This window comes from Micromys minutus (genome assembly GCF_963924665.1).
Source record: "Micromys minutus genome assembly, chromosome: 6".
NCBI lineage: Eukaryota > Metazoa > Chordata > Mammalia > Rodentia > Muridae > Micromys > Micromys minutus.
The window spans coordinates 77,842,019-77,863,113 of record NC_137975.1 but is presented as its reverse complement, the minus strand read 5'-3'; the positions used below and the strand labels follow the sequence as shown (position 1 = coordinate 77,863,113).

Below are 21,095 nucleotides of genomic sequence, written 5' to 3'. Positions count from 1 at the left end.
CTTATGTTCCTGGAACACAATGGCAAAATGTTGAAGTGTCCCGTGGTATCTCCTAGACTCATAAGAATTAAGCTCATATGGAACTCGAACTGTGGCCTTGTGTTCCAATACTCAGAATTAATTAAAAATTATACCATCTTATCCAAGATGCAGTAAATATTTCAGAAGCGGTCACCAAAATACATAAAGGTCACCAAAATGAAAGGCATAGCTATTTTCCTAGGTCATAAAATTTCAGCCAATATTATGAGATAGAGATGACTCTGTTTCTTTATAATTTAATTTGGAACCTGGTCTTGGACTTGAAATAAGGCAAAAGATGCATAAGTGACCACTTTAGTCATCATAATTATGGTGCTTTTGACATCACTGGGGTGAAAGATTATGGAGCCATAACTGAGATTGCAGGTATGCATTTCCTCCACTCTTCTAGCTGCTTATGGCCTTGGGCACAGTATACTGCAATATGTAGAGGTGGAAAATTACAGCAGAACTACTGTGAAGCAGATTTCCAGAATCAACAGGCAAGCTGTGGCTGGACTCATTAGAGATGCTACTGTCTTTGACTCAGCCATCCTTTTGTAAGTATTTCTGACCATCTTTCTTCCAACTGAGCTTAAGCAATGCACTATGTTAAAAAGCTTGTTCAGGTAATTTGCTTCTTTGTAGATATTATCCTTACACATGAAGTGAATGGACCCTTATTTATGACTAACTTACAAAAGTAAAGCCACATATTACTGAGAAGTACTTTGTAAGTCTTACTCTAGAAAGAAATTGCACACAATACTCTTCCATCAGTGGTTCTGGAAGGGGAGCTTTCAGTGATATCTGAATACATTTTTCATCGTCTTCCTTGATCTAAAAAAAAAAGAGGAATAGTACCTAAGTCTAATCGTAGAGATCAGCAATGTGTATGGTCAACAGTGTACAATCAGGAGATCTCCAGAATGTGGACTGATTCACCTCTAAAACCCAAAATTGTAGATACTTACATGTTTGACTGTAATGATAACACAGAAGTTTATGGGTTCAGTATGTAACTACTGTAGAAGGAAGTAGTGTGTTCTTATTTCTGGGTCTCTGCTAGGAGTATCATGACTTGAGTGAACTTAAGCTTATCTTCAATTCTGGAAACACAATAGACATGGCTAGGAGATGTGGATCTATATTGCTTTGAGATTTTTGTATCAATTATATGTTACACATTTTCAATTACATTCATTAAAATTTAATGGAACAGAGAACTGTTTCAGATTTCTATCTCTAAAGGTGAATGGATTTTTCATGCTGAGACTTTGCTGGTTCATTCTGCTGAGTGTGTAAATACTGATATGCTTTAGTTCTGTTTTTATCTATCTGTGAAATAAAATTAATGGTGAAACTAACATCAATCATTATAAAGAGAAAAGGAAGATTTTGTTTGAGCAATGAGAGTTGACAAAAAATCTAGTCTGCTATGTCACACGATCATGTGATCAAAAGTAAAGTTTGAACTTCACAAATGACAGTGTCTGGTGATACTTATATTTTATTATAGGCATTGTTTATACCACCCCAAATATATATGAAAACTCAATATAGTTAAGTCATCCTACTGTGGGTTACAAAATGTATAGTGCTGGCATTTTTCTTTCCACAGCAGCTAAGAATAAGAATAAGGAAAAAATCACTTAATCTCATAAGTATTTTCTTAACAGTATAGTTTAATAATATTACACTGGCCCAGTCTACCTACAGGGTTATTGTAAAGCTCAAATTCATTAACAAAATAATCTTAATCTTTGGGTAAAATGACAAATGAATGTGTGTATTACTGGGACTGAGCAAAGCTAGCCTCCATAATCCTTTTCATCACAGAACTCTCTGCAAACTCAGTATTGAATAACAGACAAGCATGCCTCATTTTTGTCACGATTGAAGTTGAAATGGTAGTGTACTGTCCTTGCAATCAGGCAAATATTACCTATTCAGTTACAAGAATTTCTGGGAGACAGTGACTCCTTAAGATCAGCATAAATTCTCAATACACCAATTTGTCTCTGGAGAAGGACTTAAAAATGCTCAATAGTTTAAGGTCCAAAACTTGAGAATAAATTCTAATAATCCACAGCTAGGTAATGTCATCAAGTTCAGAAACCCTATTATCTGTGTGATTATAATTATTTAATTGAAGTTTTTTATTAGAAATTGTATATTCACTACCATAGCTGTACAGTGACAGAAAGATGGCAGCATGGAAGAGATAAAAGAAAGAATTAACACTGCTAACCTCAGTGTAATGTGTGTTTCTGTACAGTAGGAATACTTCCACTGTTGTTGATGTCACACCTACTCCAGTGGGAAGTTGTGACTTCAGTTCCCATTAACAACAATGAGGTTGGCTATAGTGAGGTGCCTCTCAAGGACCTGTTTGATCATGCCATCAAAGTGTCCCAGGATACCACCACCCTCATTATGGAAATGCGCACGATATTTGTAAGTATCTCCCTTACTTCGGTGTCTCAGCCAATGGTTCTGGTATATTTCAGAAGAGATTCACAACATACTTTTAACAACACAGATCTCATAGAAAAGGGAAAGCACAAGCTATTGGAGAATAGGACAAGGAGAATGGAGCGGTTTTGTTAAATTACAAAGAATTTAAAGAATTCAATGACTTACAAAGTTTTTCTCTAGTAACATGAAATTTTTCTTAAACTAAATTATTCTTACATTGACATGTGTGGCATAAAACCCAATATTTATATTTCTGAAAGAGATTTGCTTTTCTTACCTTGGTTGCAGGAGTTTGGCCGCCATTGGCATCTCCAATTGGCAAACATCTCATACAGGAGAAGTGGAGGATAGTAATTTAAATAGAGCACATAAGACAGATATAAACTGTACAGGTGCCAGTAAGGAAACATAAAAAATAATATAAAGCTTCTTAGAAACTCTTAAATACCAGTCATCACTGTACAAAAGTTTTCTAGGAATGCTTATGAGTAAGAGGGCAGGTTTAGAAGGGACATCATTTATCACTTTCCAAAGGCTGTATCTTATCTTTTCCAAAGCAGGCAGTGTTAGTGAGGAGACATTGGAGCCAGAGAATGCATCTTTGCATTTGCAGTAGGCATGTGCTCATTCTGTGCTTACTCACATGTTTCCTTTCATCTTCTCATGCTGTTTTAGTTCTCCGATGGTTTCTCTTCAAATATGTTCAAAAAAATTGTAAGTACCTCACTAATTTTTATCTTCTTTAAAACTAATCAGCCACACAAACAGACATGTAAGCAAAAAAAAAAAAAAGAGTAAGAACAACCCACAGTCATCAGACTATAATTTGCACTGCAATCTGTATAACAAAAATCCCTGAAACAATTTTCAAGGCTGTTCTCATACAAGTTAAAGAAAAGCATACCCTTTAAAAAGAGAATGAGGAGTGGACAACTTGTGAAGTGGACAACTTTGGGAAATCTCTGATTGATGAGAAAAGTAGGGAAGAGGAGAGAAAAGCAAAACAGAAAAGCAAAGAAAAACATAAAGATTTTAATGTGGCTAGACTTATTAAGCCCCATGAATTCTAAGAATTATAGATGGGTAGAAGTCTTATTCATAACAAATACAGAGGTGAATGCTTGCCGCCAACCATAGAACTGAGAACAAGGTCCTTAATAGAGAAGTTAGAGAAAAAAAATTGAAGGAGTTAAAAGAATTTGCAACTCCATAAGAACAATACCAACCACCCAGAGTTCCCAGGGTTTAAACCACTATCCAAAGAGCACACATAGAGAGATCCTTGGCTCAAGCTGCACATGTAGCAGAGGATGGCCTTGTTGGGCATCAATGAAAGGAGAAGTCCTTGGTCCTGCCAAGGATTCATGCTTCAGTGTAAGGGAATGTCAGGGTGGGGAGGCTAGAGAAAGAGGGTGGGTGGGGGAACACGCTCATAGAAGCAGGAGTAGGGGTGATGGGGTAAGGGATATGGAGGGTAATATGGGAAAGGGGAAAACATTTGAAAAGTAAATAAAATTTATTCAATAAACTCAGTATTAAGAAAGGCTTATCTCCCAGGCAACTTCATCAGGACCCAGGCTCCAGTGTCTCTCCTCATGGAGTGCACTGCTACTTTGCTATAACATTTAACTGCATTGTAAGGCATGTGCAGAGGGACTAGAAATATGAACAGGCACGACCCTATGTCAATCAAGGAGAGGACACTAGGCTCATGGCCTTTTATGAGCTCTCAACTGCTAAAAGTCTGTTTTTTTATTTCATTTTATATTTTGTTTTTAATTGATTTTTGTTATTTACAGATGAACATTTCTTATCTAATTATTAATAGAGATTAATAAATTTACACTTTTAATAAATTTAATAAATTTACAATTGCTATTAATAAAATTATATGCAAATGTTATGTTTTACTTAGTATGGTACAATTTAGTAAGTGTTCAGTGTTAGTAAAAGCTATAGCTTTCATTTTATAACACCTAGAAGCATTTCACTTTATCCAAACAGACAATAAAGATTAATAAATATAGGTAAATAGAAACAATAGCATTGGGATCACATTATAAGCAGATTATCATTGAATCATTTTGTATTTATAATTTTAATATTTTTAGCTTTTTTTCTCCAAACAAAAAATACTGAGATATGAGAACAAGAGACCATAGTAAACAGGGAAAAAGAATGAGAAGTGAAAAATAATTTGATGAAACACCGAATTGAGATTACAAATTTAATAGGAAAATATAGATTAAGGGGTAACTTTTCAAATTTCTCCATCACAGATTTATGTAGCACTCATGTGTAAATAGAAAAAAAAAAGAGAGAGAGAGCTATTGAATTAATCTATGTGCTCATCATAGATTCATTTTCCTAATTCCCAAACCTGAACTAACTCACTTCTGTTTTACTGTTTTTAGGTATTGGGTTTTTTTCAGGATATGAAGCGCATGTTTGAGACTTTCAACAGCTGCCACACATTTTCCCTCCACATTTCAGAAACCGTGCAGGAAGCCAGAAAGCTCTCAGTGAGTCTTCAGACCAGGTTTTTCACCTAAACAAGCACCTTACCTTTGCCACTTTTATTAGTTTCTTATAAACAGTAAATTAAAGACTCAAGGGAATGGGGCAAGAGTGAGTAACTGAAGAAAAACATCTGTGAAGAGGTGATGAATTTTAAGTTAAAACAAATGTTAAAAAAATATTGTAGGAGAACCAAAAGTTTCCAGAGGCCACCCCAAAATGTCTGATTTGGATTTTTATTTATTACTATATAATAAATAATTATTACTTATTAACTTGGCTGCATATCCTTGGACTAGGACATTTATATCTCTTCATAAGACACGCAAACACAATTGTCTGCATCATCAGTCACTTACGTCTCACCTTGGGTGACATTCTCTCTACCGACCCTCATGCAGACTCTTAATTCTCACAACTCTCCTGCTTCTGATTTTTTGTTTTCTTCACCTCATGATATTTGTACTTTCTACTGAGACTGAATGAATTTTCTCTACAATTTAGTCCTGTATTTATATGAAAAGTTTCTATATCCTCACTTGTGATGAGGTGTATATATCCCTGCAAGTGCATTTACAAGTTTTATGACCTCTTCCTTCTGTTTTGATGCTGTAACTTATCTCCTAATGAATTAATTTGATGTCATTTTGAAAACAATAAAAACAGGTGATGCCAAAGTGGTTAAAGAAAAAGAGGAAGTTGGTAAATATTTTTAGAAGCCTTCTCCAGGACTAGGTGGTTCACAGGGTATTATGGTTTTTAACTATTATTACAAAAATCCCTCCTAAAAGCTACGTGATATAGTAAAAGTGATGATTTAAAGATTAATGTAATTGGTTCTTTTTCATGACTAGTAAAAATTGCCATCTGTTATTTGTTCAATTCCAGCCCTCATTTTTAGACACATGCCACCAAGCTCCCAGAAACCTCTATGCCATCAGCAGTTGATGTCATTAAAGTCATAGGTACCATTGTTCTTCCCCTGTACATGCCAACACACAGATGGTTTTGCTAGAGGCAAGGATCCAAATTGACTTGGGAAATCACATCTCTCACTACCAGGTTGCCCTCATTACATCTTTCTATTATTATTCTAAAATAACCTAGTTATCATAATCTAGTGTGAGTGTGATCAATATAGTTTGTTAGAATGGTGAATTTGAGTTAAATGATTTGTATTTTGGAATGGAGGTATCTGGTCTCAGATGCCCATGAACCAGCAAAAAACAAAAAAAAAAAAGTATGTAAATTTTACTTGGAGAGGAGGTGGTAGAATTTGAACAGCAGAATATTATAATTATTATGAATTGTTACAAAATTTTGTTCCTTACATAAGTTTATTCATTCTGGCAAAATATAACTGGATCATTGATATTTACAGTTGTCGATCATCTTGTCCATAAGAATATTTGTGTTTCATGTTTTCTAATTAAAAACCACACATAACTAATTCTTGTATATTTCTCTGTCATTAACACGGTTGCTCCTTTTTACGGATAGCTCGAGAACTTCCTGAACATTATACTCCGCATTGTGAATGCCTGGAATAAACCTCTGTACCACATGGAGACCGAACTGCAAGGGATGAAAGGTGCCCCTGATGCAATCTTAATACGAGTCAAAGCCATAAGGACACTAAACAGAGAGCTTCTAGAGACTATTATGATGATACTCAGCAAGGTGAGTCATTGCCTTGCCTTCCATGTTTCTCCTGCATTACTGATGTGTCTTCTGTAGTAAAAGCACTTCTCATGAACACAGTGTAGGCATTCCATCTTACATGCAACCTCAGCACAATAATGGGCATATCATGAAGCTGTTCTTCTACACCATCATTTAGAGAGGAACTTTTCTGAGACAAGTGATGTGTTCTTGATTATTTCATTCTCTCTAATCCCATTCACCCCTGGCCTGTCTACCTCCTATGTGAGATAACTGTCAACAATGCTTTCATTGCCTCTTGGCTGCACAGATCTACACTCAGGTTCCAATTTCCTGGTCCTCTATCTTGTCGTGAAATATCAAACTTTAACTGTTATCAATTTATTGAAACTGATAACAGTTACAATAAATTACCTAAGAAAATGTACCCATGTGTTTCCAATCCAGCATTCAGATGAGAAATTTGTAGTAGTCTGTGCTAGATTTGTGGAAATTCATGCTTCTGACCACATTTTACACCACTAATATTTTCCTAAATATAATTTAATATTTAGAAGGAAAGATGACAAATACATAAACTTCATGGTAATATAAAGTGTCTGACTATCATTTTGGTCATTAGGTTCATCCTGGGATGGAGGAAAATAAGGACTACCCTTTGTGGACAGATCTGTCATCCTGGCAGGCAACTGACAAAGAGCATCAATTTTTTGCTCTTTATAAGTTGTTTTACTGTCTGCGTATTGACACATTTACAGTTGACCTTTATCTCAAGCACCTGAAATGTGTGCTTTATAGTGGTGACATCTGCAACTCTGTAAAATTTTATGAAGATCCTTGATGAACCTTTTGAAGTTTCTTATGGTTCATACTTTTCAAGGTATGTCTGAGTGTAATGGTTCGCTTTCATAAAATAAAAGAGAAACAAAAACATCTTGCATTATTCTCTTCACTTAACATTTGTTGCATTCATCTATGCCTATCATGTATACAACACATGAAATGCCAGCTTGTGAGATGAAAATAATTGGTGATTCCATTCTGGGAGAGTTTTTGTGTTATGGAGGTTTATAAGAAGAAGGAATTTTAAAATTCCAGGAAGTCTCTCCAGTGTGACAATTTTTCAAAGTCTTCAAAGTGGTGCATAATTGGAATAAAGTTTCTCAGATATATTTATTGTGGCTAGAGGTATGTAGAGTCAGCAAAAAGTGACTAGAAGGGATACTTATCTGACATCTTAAAATACCCCTTTTTTATTGAAAGAGGGTGAGTAGTGTTAACACTGCAGGTTTCAATGTAAAATGTATTTGAAGAAATAGCATTTCTGTAGCAAGAATACCAAAAATGCCATTAAAACAGGGTCCATCTCTAGACTTCGATACATCAAAAATAGGTTAAATAAAATTCACAGTGGATATATTCAGTAAGCACCTTTATGTACAATAAAATTATTTTTCTGTTAGTGTGGCACAAACTACTAGAACTTCTTGTCAGACATGACTAGTTTGGTAAAGAATGTGTTTACCTTTTTACAGGTGAAACCTTCAGGAAGATCAGAAACTTCCAGCCCCCTTTCTATCAGAGCATCTACTGTCTCCAGGTCAGTGGAGACAGATCTGAACGTCTTTCTTACTCCTGTTAGTTTTCGTCAGTCTGTTCTCTCTCTGACACACCATGTAAATCAACTAGTCATAGAGCATGTAAAGGAATATTGAGAGATTGTTCTCTAATAACTGTGCTTAAGAGGGAACAGCTCCCAACAACACCCTGTGCAGGACTCCAAGGCTCAGGGAATTATATGAGAAAAGATAGGTGATTGACCAGTGAAGGCAAGACAGTAATGGAAGAGAGTGCTGAGAACTGAGAGATATAATAGGGCTCCAGCATCTTTGTGTGTTGGTCTGGTGTCACTGTCAAGATGATACAAATCTTTATCCTTCTGGCCCTGTTGATGTATACTTTAGTGTTTTCACTGACATCCATGCACAGACATGGATGAATTTGTATGTATGTAGGCATGCATGCTGTTGGTCTATAAGACAATTGCTGAAGGTGCTGAGAGAACATCTGGGGTTGGAATAGAGCCGAGAATGGGCCAGCTGCTTCAGTAGAACCTCATTTATCTGAAGGAGTTGTTGAGATAATTTGCCTGCTGTGAAATCATATGATTCTTCAAGTTGATGAAGAGTGGGTCAGGAGCAGAAAGTTAAGTTGCTAATGAGATTAATGTTGGACAACACCAGGGAGAAGGCCCTGGTCAGGATGAAATGAGGCGACCTGGTGAGTGCCACATCTGGCCTAGATAACATTCCTCACTACCATCTCCACTATAGTAACCTCCAGTGAGGATGTAGATTCCATTGAAGCGCCTGGATTAGGTGACAGAGCCACGCAACCTCGACTGGGCAATCTGAGCCTGTGTTGCTCTAGGTCATGGCTCCCGGGGTGTGAGGTCACTGTCTGTGCTTCTCTGGGAGTTGCTTGAGCTCTGGCCCATACTTTATGTTTCCCCATAACTCATTTAAACATCTGTTCTGGCAGAACTCTTTAAACAGAATTTCTCTCTTCAACCCTTTGATATCTTCTCTCTTTTCCATTGATTTACCTCTTCAATGAAACTCTGATTAAGCTATCATCCCAGACCATATTGGCCTTATCTCTCATGAGAATGAATCTCTGTTCATGCAGAAATACACAGCCAAGTATTAGGTGGAGCTCAGTGAACCCCTCAGAAGAGGAGGGGAAGGATTGTAGGAGCCAGAGGCATCATAGGGACTCACAGAGACTGAAACAGGAGGCTGAGTGGGTCTTCTGCATATGGTATTTTAAGCTTCTGCATATGGGCTGTTTATAGGACTCCTTACAGTGGGAGTGGGGTCACTGCTGGCTCGTTTGCTTGCTCTTGGGACACTTTTCCTTCTACTAGATTACCTTGTCCAACTTTGATATGGAAGTTTGTGCCTGCTCTGATTATCTGGGAGGCCTGCTCATATCCAAGGGTAACAGAGGGGCAGTTGATCTTGGGAAGAAGGTATATTTGGGAACTTTCTGGGAGGAGTGGACAGAGAGAAGCTGTAGTAGGAATATATTGTATGAGAGAAGAAAAAATAATTAAGAACTTCTCTGTTCTCAGCTCCTATGGTCTCTCAGGACAAGGTTTTAGGAATTCTTGTATATTCTGATTTAATTGATGATAGTCATCCATCTCCAAATAAGCAGCTCCCTAGTGTAATGGCAATTAGTGATATAAAGTCATCTATGGAAACTTTAAATTCCAGAATCCTCTGTTCTATATTTATCAGCATCATTGTGTCCCTCGGATTCATTTCCTTCAGTGAAGTTTAAAGAAATTCATACAAGTCAACTGTATCAGAATCTGTATATTCTTGGTGTAAGCTCTAGATATCACATTCCTTGAGACCCTTTCCTTGTTTTTAACCATGTCTTATATTTAAAAGACATCCATGTTATGCTTCTTCCTCATTGTCAGAAGGGGAACTGATGTGGATTAGTACTCTATATATCCTGGATGCCTAGTGTCCCATCAGCAAATGGGATGGAAGAGTCCTTCTATATTTCCAGGTGGTATACCAACTTGAATTTCAGTTGACCTGGTCCTTTTCCTGCTGTAACCACGCTTGAATGTTCTGCTCCATCTCCTGATACAAATCACTATTTTTATCAACTTTATCAACTTCTTCCTTATTTAAAGACATAACCAGTTTTGTTTACAGATTTGCCTACCAGTTTTTGTTTTTGTAATTCTTTCATTGTTCCATAAGTCTCCTGAGACCTGGCTTTTTCACTGCATGCTCTGTTATTACAAAGGGGAGAAGCAGGAGGAGAAGGAAGAGTAATAAAAGAAAATAATGATCTCACAAAATTTAGGTATCATTAAAAAGGTCATTGGCAAATTTAGGAAATTTGCTATGCAAACTGTGCTTAGTTCATGGTCAAGGACAGAGCCATTAAAAAGGTCTTCCTGTGAAATCTTGTAAGTTTTTATTTGGAATCCTGTAATACTTCATTTGGAATATTCTGGCTTTTCATTTGGAATCTTGTAGAGCTCGCTAATGTCATAGACATTTCCAAAACTAGTTTTTTTGATGCTTATATGATTTCTAAGCCATGTCAAACTGCATATTGCATGTATAGTACAATTTGCTGTAATATGGTCAAGAATGCATCCCTGAAAGCCATGAGGAGACAAACACCCCCATTATGACTTTCACTTGCTGGTACAGCCATACCAACTCTACCAAAACCCACTTAAACATCTGTCTTCAAAACGACAGAGAAAAACCACCAGGGAATAACAGAAAAGAAAATGCAGATTACACATAAAAAAAATGTCTTGAATATGAACATGAAAAGGTAGAAAAACAAATAGCAATCCAACCAAACAGACAAGCAACCAAAGAAAATGCATAACGAATGTCTTTGTAAATAATAATTATAAATGTAAAACTTAGCTTTGGGATTAATGATTTAAGTCTCTGTTTAAGAAGCTCAGATGAGAAGTTTACACATAAATAAAAGCTTCAACTTCATAAAAATTAAAATATGTTCCACATGACAAAAGAGAAAAAAATGTTGTTTTCTGACTGGATGAAAATCTGGGATCCAATTACTTAATGTTTCTTGAAGAAGCATCACATTAAGAAAGATCTCACTTTAGGTCATATAGCATCCCTTAAGTACAAAATAATGCCTAGTAGGATATCACAGAACAAAATTTAATGAAAACAGAAATCAGTTACGAGAAGAAAACAATCCTGTTATAAAAATACTTCTAACACAAAATAAACAGTATGCCATTGAACAAATCAAGATCATATTTAAACTCTGGAATAATATGTGAATGAAAACACAGTTAACATTTGGGATTTAGCAAGCAAAAATCAAAGGTATAGTTCACACTGACAAGTGCCTGCACAGATAGGTGCTTACACTAAAATTTATAGAGATCTCAAACACAAAGTTAATGATATAACAGAATATCTCCAAAGCACAAATAACACTTTTGACTTAAAAATTATGTTTATAAATGGTAAATGCCAGTGAAGAGATTATTAATAAAAAGATTAAAGAATTCTACAAAAACTAATGAATAAAATCTTTGTTCTTTCAAAAAAGTGAAGAAGGTTGATAATCTCAATCTAAATAAAACAAGAGAGATCACCACTCAATTTAATAAAATTATATATGAAACATGTGCTTGCATGTGATTACAGTAAAACACAGGATAATTATGATATACATTAAGAACATTAGTAAATGCTAGAAAATCTGATGATTGAACATACCAAAATTAGCACAAAGGGAAAAAAACATTAATGACATGCAGTAAGATTGAAACAGTGGTGAACTTTCACAAAGAAGAAAGGGTCTCAGCCAGATGAATTAAGATAAAAAATATGGAAAAATAATTAACTCACATGGCATATGCTATGCTCTCATACTAAAAAGATATTAAAGACTTGACTAAAAAAAACCCTCTTTCACATGATGGATTGTCATCAGTTCAGTGGTGTGTATAAGCAACATGCACTTCCTACTGGACATAAAGAAGACTGAAAATTAATAAAGCCTTTAACAATGGCTTTAAAAATTATATGCAATAAACATAAAGAAACTTGTCAAAGGAGATGAAAGAGGTCAACGACTACAACATAAAGATACAGTAAAGAGTGACAGAAAAAAACATAGAAGATGGAGAGAACTGGGGATGCTCATGGCTTGACAGAAGTAATATTGTGAACATGGATATGTTACTGAATCAAGTCAATATGTCATATTTATTAGTGGACAAAATTCCAATGACATTCATTGGGGACTATGAGAAAACAATTTTAAAAGTCACATGAAGAGAAAGAATGGTTTTGAAAATACAAACATGCTAGAGTTAGAATAAGGCTAGAGTTATCAAATTTATTCACTTCAGTTTGTACTAGAGACCCACAGTAACAGAAACAGCATAGTGTCATCACACCACCAAATGCAGACTAAGAGATGATCCAGAAGTAGAACAGGTGAGAGGGATTAGTGGGTCTAGGTGCCTGGCACTAAGTCTGATGACCTGAGTTGATTCCTGAGATCAAAATGTGAAGAGAAGAATGGTTCTGGAAGTTGTCTTCTGACCACCACAAAGGGTTTTTGGTACATGCTGCAACAACAGTCATTCTGGAAACACACATGATACACACACATAAAGTTTCTAAAATGTGCTAATCTTAACCTACAAATTGACACCTATTTAATATTTGAGAGAAGTACACAAATTATAACATAAAATACATTAAAATTGTTACTGAAGAAAGTGTATGTATGCACATTTAGAAAAAATGAAATAGATCTTTATCTTTCACACTGACAGAATCAAATCATAGAGAGACCATAGATTATGTGGGATCCCTGAATTTTGACAAACCCAGGTACACTATTAAACATTTCAGAAATGTTCAATGTACTTTGTCAACAGAAAAACGTAAATGCAAAAGAAAGTGTGTTCAAACATCATCTCATACAATCAGAATATATTCAAGAAGACAATTTTTGACAAGAAATGGAAGAAAATGAATGTTTATGCATTGCAGGTAAAAATATAAATGGATGGAACTATTATAGAATTCCTAACAGACATTGTTCAGAAACTGAAAGTAAAAGCCTCATATGCAGGTCTACCAGCACAGCATATATCAAAGTAAAACAGCAAATAAAAGACTTTACACACACACACACACACACACACACACACACTGTAGGCACAAAGAAAAGTAAATTATGCCATTTGTTGGAAAAGATTAAACTTCTTACTATCTTAATTGAAATAGGCCAGACTGGACACCACCATCTCTGCCCACAGAGAACTCAGCATCCAGAGGAGAAGAAGGAGCATTCTCCATATTGAGCCCATGGGTAATCCCACATTCTCTCTCATTATTATATGGGGAGAGACCTCCTGGAACTCTTAGGGCAATGTATCATGCATGCTACTGCTTGAACTTGCGCCCTTTGGGCCACCGTTTGCACCCAGAGCAATCAAAACTCACAGCCTGTTCATAGAGAGCTGAACACCCAGGACCAATCTCCCACAGCCACAGACACAGGGAAAAAACAAGCTCCATTCAGAGACAACAAGATCAACTTACATGAAAGATAAGAAAATGACAAGTGGCAAGCACAAGAATCTAAGCAACAGAACCAAAGATAACTTTGTAAGATCAGAACTCAGCTCTCCCACCACAGCAGCAGTGTATATCCCAACACACCAGTAAAATGAGATTTGGACTTAAAATTGTGCTTCATGCTGATAAGAGAGGGCCTCGAGAAGCACATTAATAAATCCCTTAAAGAAATACAAGAGAACACAGAAAACCAAGTACATGCTTTTAGAGAAACACAGGAAAACACAAGCAAACAGATGAAGAAATTGAACAAAACCATCCAAGATATAGAAATGGAAGTGGAAACAATATAAAAACAAAAACAGAGAGCTAACCTTGAAGATAGAAAACCTAGAAAAAAGGTTTGGAGTCATAGATGCAAGCATCACCAACAGAATACAAAAGATGGAAGAGAAAATCTCAGGGGCAGAAGGTAACATGGAAACCATTGATACAACAGTCAGAGAAAATATAAAAATTAAATTGTCCTAACCCAAAACATCCAGGATACCCAGGGCACAATGAGAAAAACAAACCTAAGGAAAAATAGGTGCAGAAGAGAGCAAAGTCTCACAACTGAAAGGCCCAGAAAATATTTTCAACAAAATTATAGAAAAAAAAATTTCCTAACCTAAAAAAAGAGATGTTCATGAACATATAAGAAGCCTACAGAACTCCAAATAGTTTGGACCAGAAAAGAAATTCCTCCAAACAACAAATGTTCAAGACAAAGAAAGTATACCAAAAAGCAGTAAGGGGAAAAGGACAAGTAATATATAAAGGCAGACTGACAAGAATTACAACAGAGTTTTCAACAGAAACTCTGAAAACTAGAAGATCCTACACAGATGTCACACAGACCCTTAGAGAACACAAATGCCAGCCCAGGTTATTATACATATATAGTAACATATATACATATATACTATACAAAACTCTCAGTTATTATAGATGGAAAAACCAAGATATTCTAGGATAAGACCAAAATTACACAATATCTGTTCACAAGTCTAGCCCTACAAAGGATAATACATGAAAAACTCCAACACAAGGAGGAAAACTACACACTAGAAAAAGCAAAATAATAATAATTATTATAATTATAATTATTTATAACATAATATAATTATAATTATAATATAATATAAATATATATAATATAATTATAAAATAATAATAATATTTATTATTATTATTATTATTATCTTTTTGAAACAAAACCAAAAGAAGGCACACAAACATAATTCTAACTCTAACAAAAAAACAGTAAACAACAATTATTATTGCTTAATATCTCAACATCAATAGACTCAGTTCCCAAATAAAAAGACATTAGACTATCAGACTGAGCACTTAAACAAGACACAGCATTTTGCTACATAAATAAATAGTTTGCTTCATCTAATCGACAAAGATAAGCACTACCTCAAAATAAAAGTTTGGGGAAAAAACTTTCCAAACAAATGGTCCCAAGGAACAAGTTGAAATAGCCATCCAAATATCTAATAAAATAGATTTTCAACTAAAAGTCATCAAAATGATAAGGAAACACTTTTTACTCCACATGGGAAATAAAATCTATCAAGATGAACTCTTAATCCTGAGCTTCTACGCTCCCAATAAAAGAGCATCCACATTCATAAAAGAAAGTCTACTAAAGCTAAAAGCATATATTTCACCACACACAATAATAATGTGAGACTTCAATACCCATCCTCATCAGTGGACAGATTATGGAAGCAAATAAAAAACATAGACACAGTGACTACGAGAAGCTATGAACCAAATTGTTTTACCAGGCATCAATAGAATATTTCATCTTAAAACAAAAAAATATACCTTCTTCTCAGCACCTCAAAGCACCTTCTCCAACATTTGCCATATAGTTGGTCACAAAACAGGCCTCAACAGATAAAGAACATCAAAATAATCCCATTTATCCTATCAGATCACCATGGCCTGAGGCTGGTCTTCAATAACAAAACAGCAAAAAAAATAAAAAAGCAAAAATAAACCAAAAACCAAAAAACAAACAAACAAACAACAAAAAAAACCCCACATACACATGGAAAGTGAACAATTCTCTATTCAACAATAGTTTAGTTAAGGAAGAAATAAAGAATGAAATTGAACACTTTTTAGAATATAATGAAAATAAAGGCACAACATACCCAAATTTATGGATACAATGAAAGCACTGCGAAGAAGAAAACAAATAGCTCTGAGTGGTTCCAAATATAAATTGAAGAAAGCATACACTCACAGGCTGACAGAACATCTGTAAGCTCTAGAGCAAAAAGAAGTAGATAGCAGCAGATAATCAAACGCAGAGCTAAAATAAACCAAATAGAAATAAAGAGAACTATAGAAAGAACCAATAAAACCAGGATCTGGTTCTTTGTGAAAATCACAAGATTGATAAACCCTTAGGCAGAATAATGAGAGGGTGCAGGGAGAGTATTCAAATTAACAAAATTAGAAATGAAAGGGGAGACATAGCAACAGAAAGTTGAGAAATTCAAAAACTCAACAGATTCTACTACAAAAGCATATACTCAAAACTGAAATATCTAGCGGAAATGGACAATTTCCAAGGCAGATACTAGATACCAATGTTAATTCAGTATCAGATAAACTATCTAAACAGCCCCATAACACCTCAAGAAATAGAACATGTCTTCCAAAGTCTCCAAAACAAAAATAAGCCTAGGACAAGATGGGTTTAACACTGAAGTTCATCAGAGCTTCATTGAAGACCTAATATCAATATGCTCCAAACTATTTCACAAAATTGAAACAGAGGAAAAACTACCCAGATCATTCTTTGAAGCCACAATTATGCTCATTCATAAACCACACAGACTCTACAAAAAAGAAAACTTCAGACCAATTTCCCTTATGAACATTGATGCAAAAATATTCAATAAAATTACTGCAAACCAAATGCAAGACCACATCAAAATGATCATTCACCATGATCCAGTAGGCTTCATTACAGAGACACAAGGACGGTTCTATATAAGGAAATCTATCAATGTAATCCACTGCATAAGCAAACTAAAAAAAAAAAAAAAAAAAATCACATGATCATATCTTCAGATGACAAGAAAGCTCAACACCACTTCATGTTAAAAGTAACAAAAAGATCAGGAATTCAAGGCCCCTACTTAAACATAGGAAAAACAATATAAAATAAACCAGTAGCCCACTTCAAACTAAATGGTGAGAAACTTGAAGCAATCCTACTAAAATCAGGGACTAGACAAGGCTCCCTACTTTCTCGCTTCCTCTTCAATATAGTACTAGTACTACAAGTACTAGCAAGAGCAATCAGACAGCAAAAAGTACTCAAAGGGATACAAATTGGAAAGGAAGAAGTCAAAATATTACTATTTGAAGATGATATGATAGTATCATATCCAAAAATTCCACCAGAGAAATTTTATAGTTGATAAACAACTTCAGCAAAGTTGCTGGACATAAAATAAATACAAACAAATCAGTAGCCTTCCTCTACTCACAGTATAAACAGGGTGGGAAAGAAATTAGCAAATAGACACCCTTCACAATAGTCATAAAGAATATAAAATACCTTGGTGTGATCCTAACCAAGCAAATGAAGGATCTGTTTGACAAGAACTTCAAGTCACTGAAATAGAAAATTGAAGAATACCTCAGAAATTAGAAGGACCTTTCATGCTCATGGATTGGAAGGATCAACATACCAGAAATGGCCATCTTGCCTACAGAAACCTACAGGTTCAATGAAATTCCCATCAAAACACCAACACATTTTTTCATAGAGTTAAAAAGAATAAATTACAAATACATTTGGAATTGTAAAAAGCCCAGAATTGCAAAAACAATTCTCAAGAATAAAAAAAAACTTCTGAGGAAAAAAACCATCAAGAATCTCAAGCTGTATTACAGATCAATTGTGATAAAAATGCAAGGTATTGGTACAGAGAAAGGCAGATAGATAAATGGAATAGAATTCAAAACCCAGAAAGGAACGCATATAACTAAGGTCACTCAATCTTTGACAAAGGCACTAAAAACATTCAATGGAAAAAGAACAACCTCTCCAACAAATGGTGCTGGTTCAACTGCAGTCAGCATGCAGAAGAATGCAAAATCCATTCTTTCTTATCTCCTTGTACAAAGTTCAAGTCCAAGTGAATCAAAGACCACCATATAAAAATAGGTACAGTGAAAGTAATAGAACAGAAAGTGGGGAAGATCTTAGAACACATAGGCAAAGGGGAAAATTTCCTTAAGAGAACACCAATGGCTTATGCTTTAAGATCAAGAATAGACAAATGGGACCTCATGAAATTGCAAAGCTTCTGTAAGGTCAAGGACACTGTCAAAAGGACAAAACAGCAACAAACAGATTGGGAAAAGATCTTTACCAATCATAGATCTGATTGAGGGCTAGTATCCAATATATAAAAAAAAAACTCAATAAGTTAGATTCTAGAGAATCAAATAATCCTATTAAAATGTGGTACAAAGCCAAACAAAAAATTCTCAATTTAGGAATATCAAACAGCTGATAAGCATCTAAAAATGCTCAACATCCCTAGTCATCAGTGAAATTCAAATCAAAACAACCCTAAGATTTCACCTCACACCAGTCAGAATGGTTAAGATCAAAAACTCAGGTAACAGCTGATTTTAGCAAGGATGTGGAGAAAGAGGAACATTCCTTTACTTTTGGTGGGGTTGTAAGCTGGTACAACCACTCTGGAAATCACTCTGGCAGTTCTTTAGAAAATTGAACATAGTACTATCTGAGGACCCAGCTATACCACTACTGAGCATATACCCAAAAGAAGCTCCAACATGTAACGAGGGCACATTTCGTCATGTTTATAGCAGCCTTATTTATAATAGCCAGAATCTGGAAAGAACCCAGATGTCCTTCAGCAGAGGAATGTATACAGAAATTGTGGTGCATTTACACAGTGGAGTGCTACTCAGCTGTTAAAAACAATGACTTAATGAAATTCCTAGGCAAATGGATGGAATTTGAAGCTGTCATGCTAAGTGAGGTAACTTAGTCACAAAAGAACACTCAAGATATGTACTCACTTATAAGTGGATACTAGCCCCAAAAGCTTGGAATAACCAAGAAACAATTCACAGAAATTAGGAAGTTCAAAGACAAGGCGGGCCTGAAGGGGGATGCCTCAATCCTTCTTAGGAGTGAGAGAAAAACACTCATGGGTGTAAATAATGGTACTAATAAAGGATCTGGGATTGTGAGAAACATCATCCAAAGACTGCCTCACCTGGGAATCCATCACATATGCAGACACTAAACCCACACACTATTACTGATGGCAAATAGTGTTTACTGGCAGGAATTTGATATGGATGCCTCCTCAGAAGCTCTGCCAAAACAATACTGAGACAGAGGAGGATGCTTGCAGCTAACCATTTGGCTGAATATGGGGACCCCAATGAAGGAGCTAGAGAAAGTACTGAAGGAGCTGAAATGGTTTGCAACCCCATGGGAAAACAAAATTAACCAACCAAACCTACCACAATTCCCTGGGACTAAAACACTACCCAATGAGTTCTTATGGAGAGACCTATGGCCCCAGGTGCATATGCAGCAGAGGATGGCACTGTCTGACATCAATGAGAGGAGAGGCCTTTGGTCCAGTGAAGGCTCATTTTTCCAGCATAGGGAAATGCCAAGTGCGAGATGCGAGCAGGAGCATGGGAGAGAGAACACCTTCACGGAGGGAATGGGGGGGGGAGGGGAGAGTGGGGAATGAAAATGGCAGAAAAGGGATAACAGCTGAAATGTGAATATAGACTATATCCAATAAAAATAAGAGGAAACAAACAAAAAAACAAACAAAAGAAAGACACTGGACTAAAAAAGACAAATGTCAAGTGTTTCATTTTATGTGATGAATATAGATTGCTAGCATATAAATATATACGTATATGTAAATAACATAAATGTAGAAATATGAATGTGGTGGTGGAAACATCATCAAAGCTGCCCACAAAAAATCAAATATGTATCAAAAATATATATAAAGATATTATATTTTCCATTGCATCTAGATTTTGATCAAATCATATAAAAGAATGCACTGTCCTCTTTGAGGACAAGGAAAAAGAAGACACAAACTAATTGGGGGAGTGGATGAGAATCAAGTACAATGAATAGTAGAAATGAAATGTTATTTCTCAAAGCATAATTTTTTATAATTGAATTTTAACTAAAAATAAAAATATCATGAAAATATAAAAATGAAAATGTGTTATGTATTCATTAGTATTTAAAGAAGAAAACTGGCATTTTAATATTTGATAAAGGTAGATATTAAAGTAATATTGTTAGAAATAAAGAAGTAGATAAGGCTTTATTGAAAATGAATAAACTAATATAACAGGGAGGCAAAATCATCGTAGATGTATACACCCCAAGCCAGAAGAGCCTCACATGCAGCCTAAAACAAAGACGCATGGAGCTGAAAGAACCAATAGATAAAGATAGGATTATTCTTCTATTTCTAGTTTTTCTAGACATTTTTAATAACAAGATATTGATATTTCTATGCTGAATTTTGTCTATTGGCAAAATCACACAATTTGTTTTCAAGGGTTTATTCACTAACTGTGAATGGATACATTAATCCATTCAAAGATATGGAATAAGCTGTAAGATCTCATATTCAAACTCAGTTCGTCACAGTCAGTGATCATTCAACTATCTTCACCTTTGGATTAATAGTACCTAATTTAAAATGTTAATTTCTAATTCAACCTGAATAGTTCTGTAGTTTTCTTTGTTATTGTTTTTGTTGTTGTTGTGTTTCTGTCAGTTTTAATATCAGGACGATGTGTTTTAAAAACAAAAGCTCTTTCTTTGAAAATTTATTTATTTCACGTAAATGTGGAGATAGGTGATGGTGAGATACTTGTTATTATGATGCTGTAAACAATCATGAAAGTAAAACACTGAAGTATATTTGTACATTATACATCTATTCAAGAAGAATTGGTAAGTATGCATTTGTCCTGGTCAACTCTAATAGTGTTGTGTCAAACATTTAGAAGCCTGCATCAAAGCCAATGACATCATACTTAGGACCGTGCTGTTGTGTGGTTAGTTTAGTATTTTTCTTATTGTTACCTGTGAGTCTGACCCTTGTGGAACAGAAAACACATTAGCACTGGGAGCCCTTTTAATAACCTCATGCTTTTTGTGTTTCTAGAAAACCTCAT

At 35.2% G+C, this 21,095-nt stretch overlaps 1 protein-coding gene across 2 annotated transcripts; it reads left to right on the top strand.

Annotated features, from left to right (window-relative positions):
* Positions 1 to 550: 550 nt before the first annotated feature.
* LOC308421417 (prolactin-7C1-like) lies at positions 551 to 7,519 on the top strand (the record flags this gene model as incomplete). 2 transcript variants are annotated; one of them, XM_080917779.1, is made up of 6 exons in its annotated part: positions 551 to 581; positions 2,300 to 2,478; positions 3,175 to 3,213; positions 4,914 to 5,021; positions 6,517 to 6,696; positions 7,301 to 7,519. In XM_080917779.1, 6 exons carry the CDS (start codon positions 551 to 553, stop codon positions 7,517 to 7,519), a joined length of 756 nt encoding a protein of 251 aa, XP_080773905.1. The 2 variants fall into 2 exon arrangements, with proteins under 2 accessions (XP_080773905.1, XP_080773906.1); XM_080917780.1 differs by lacking the exon at positions 3,175 to 3,213.
* Positions 7,520 to 21,095: the final 13,576 nt, after the last annotated feature.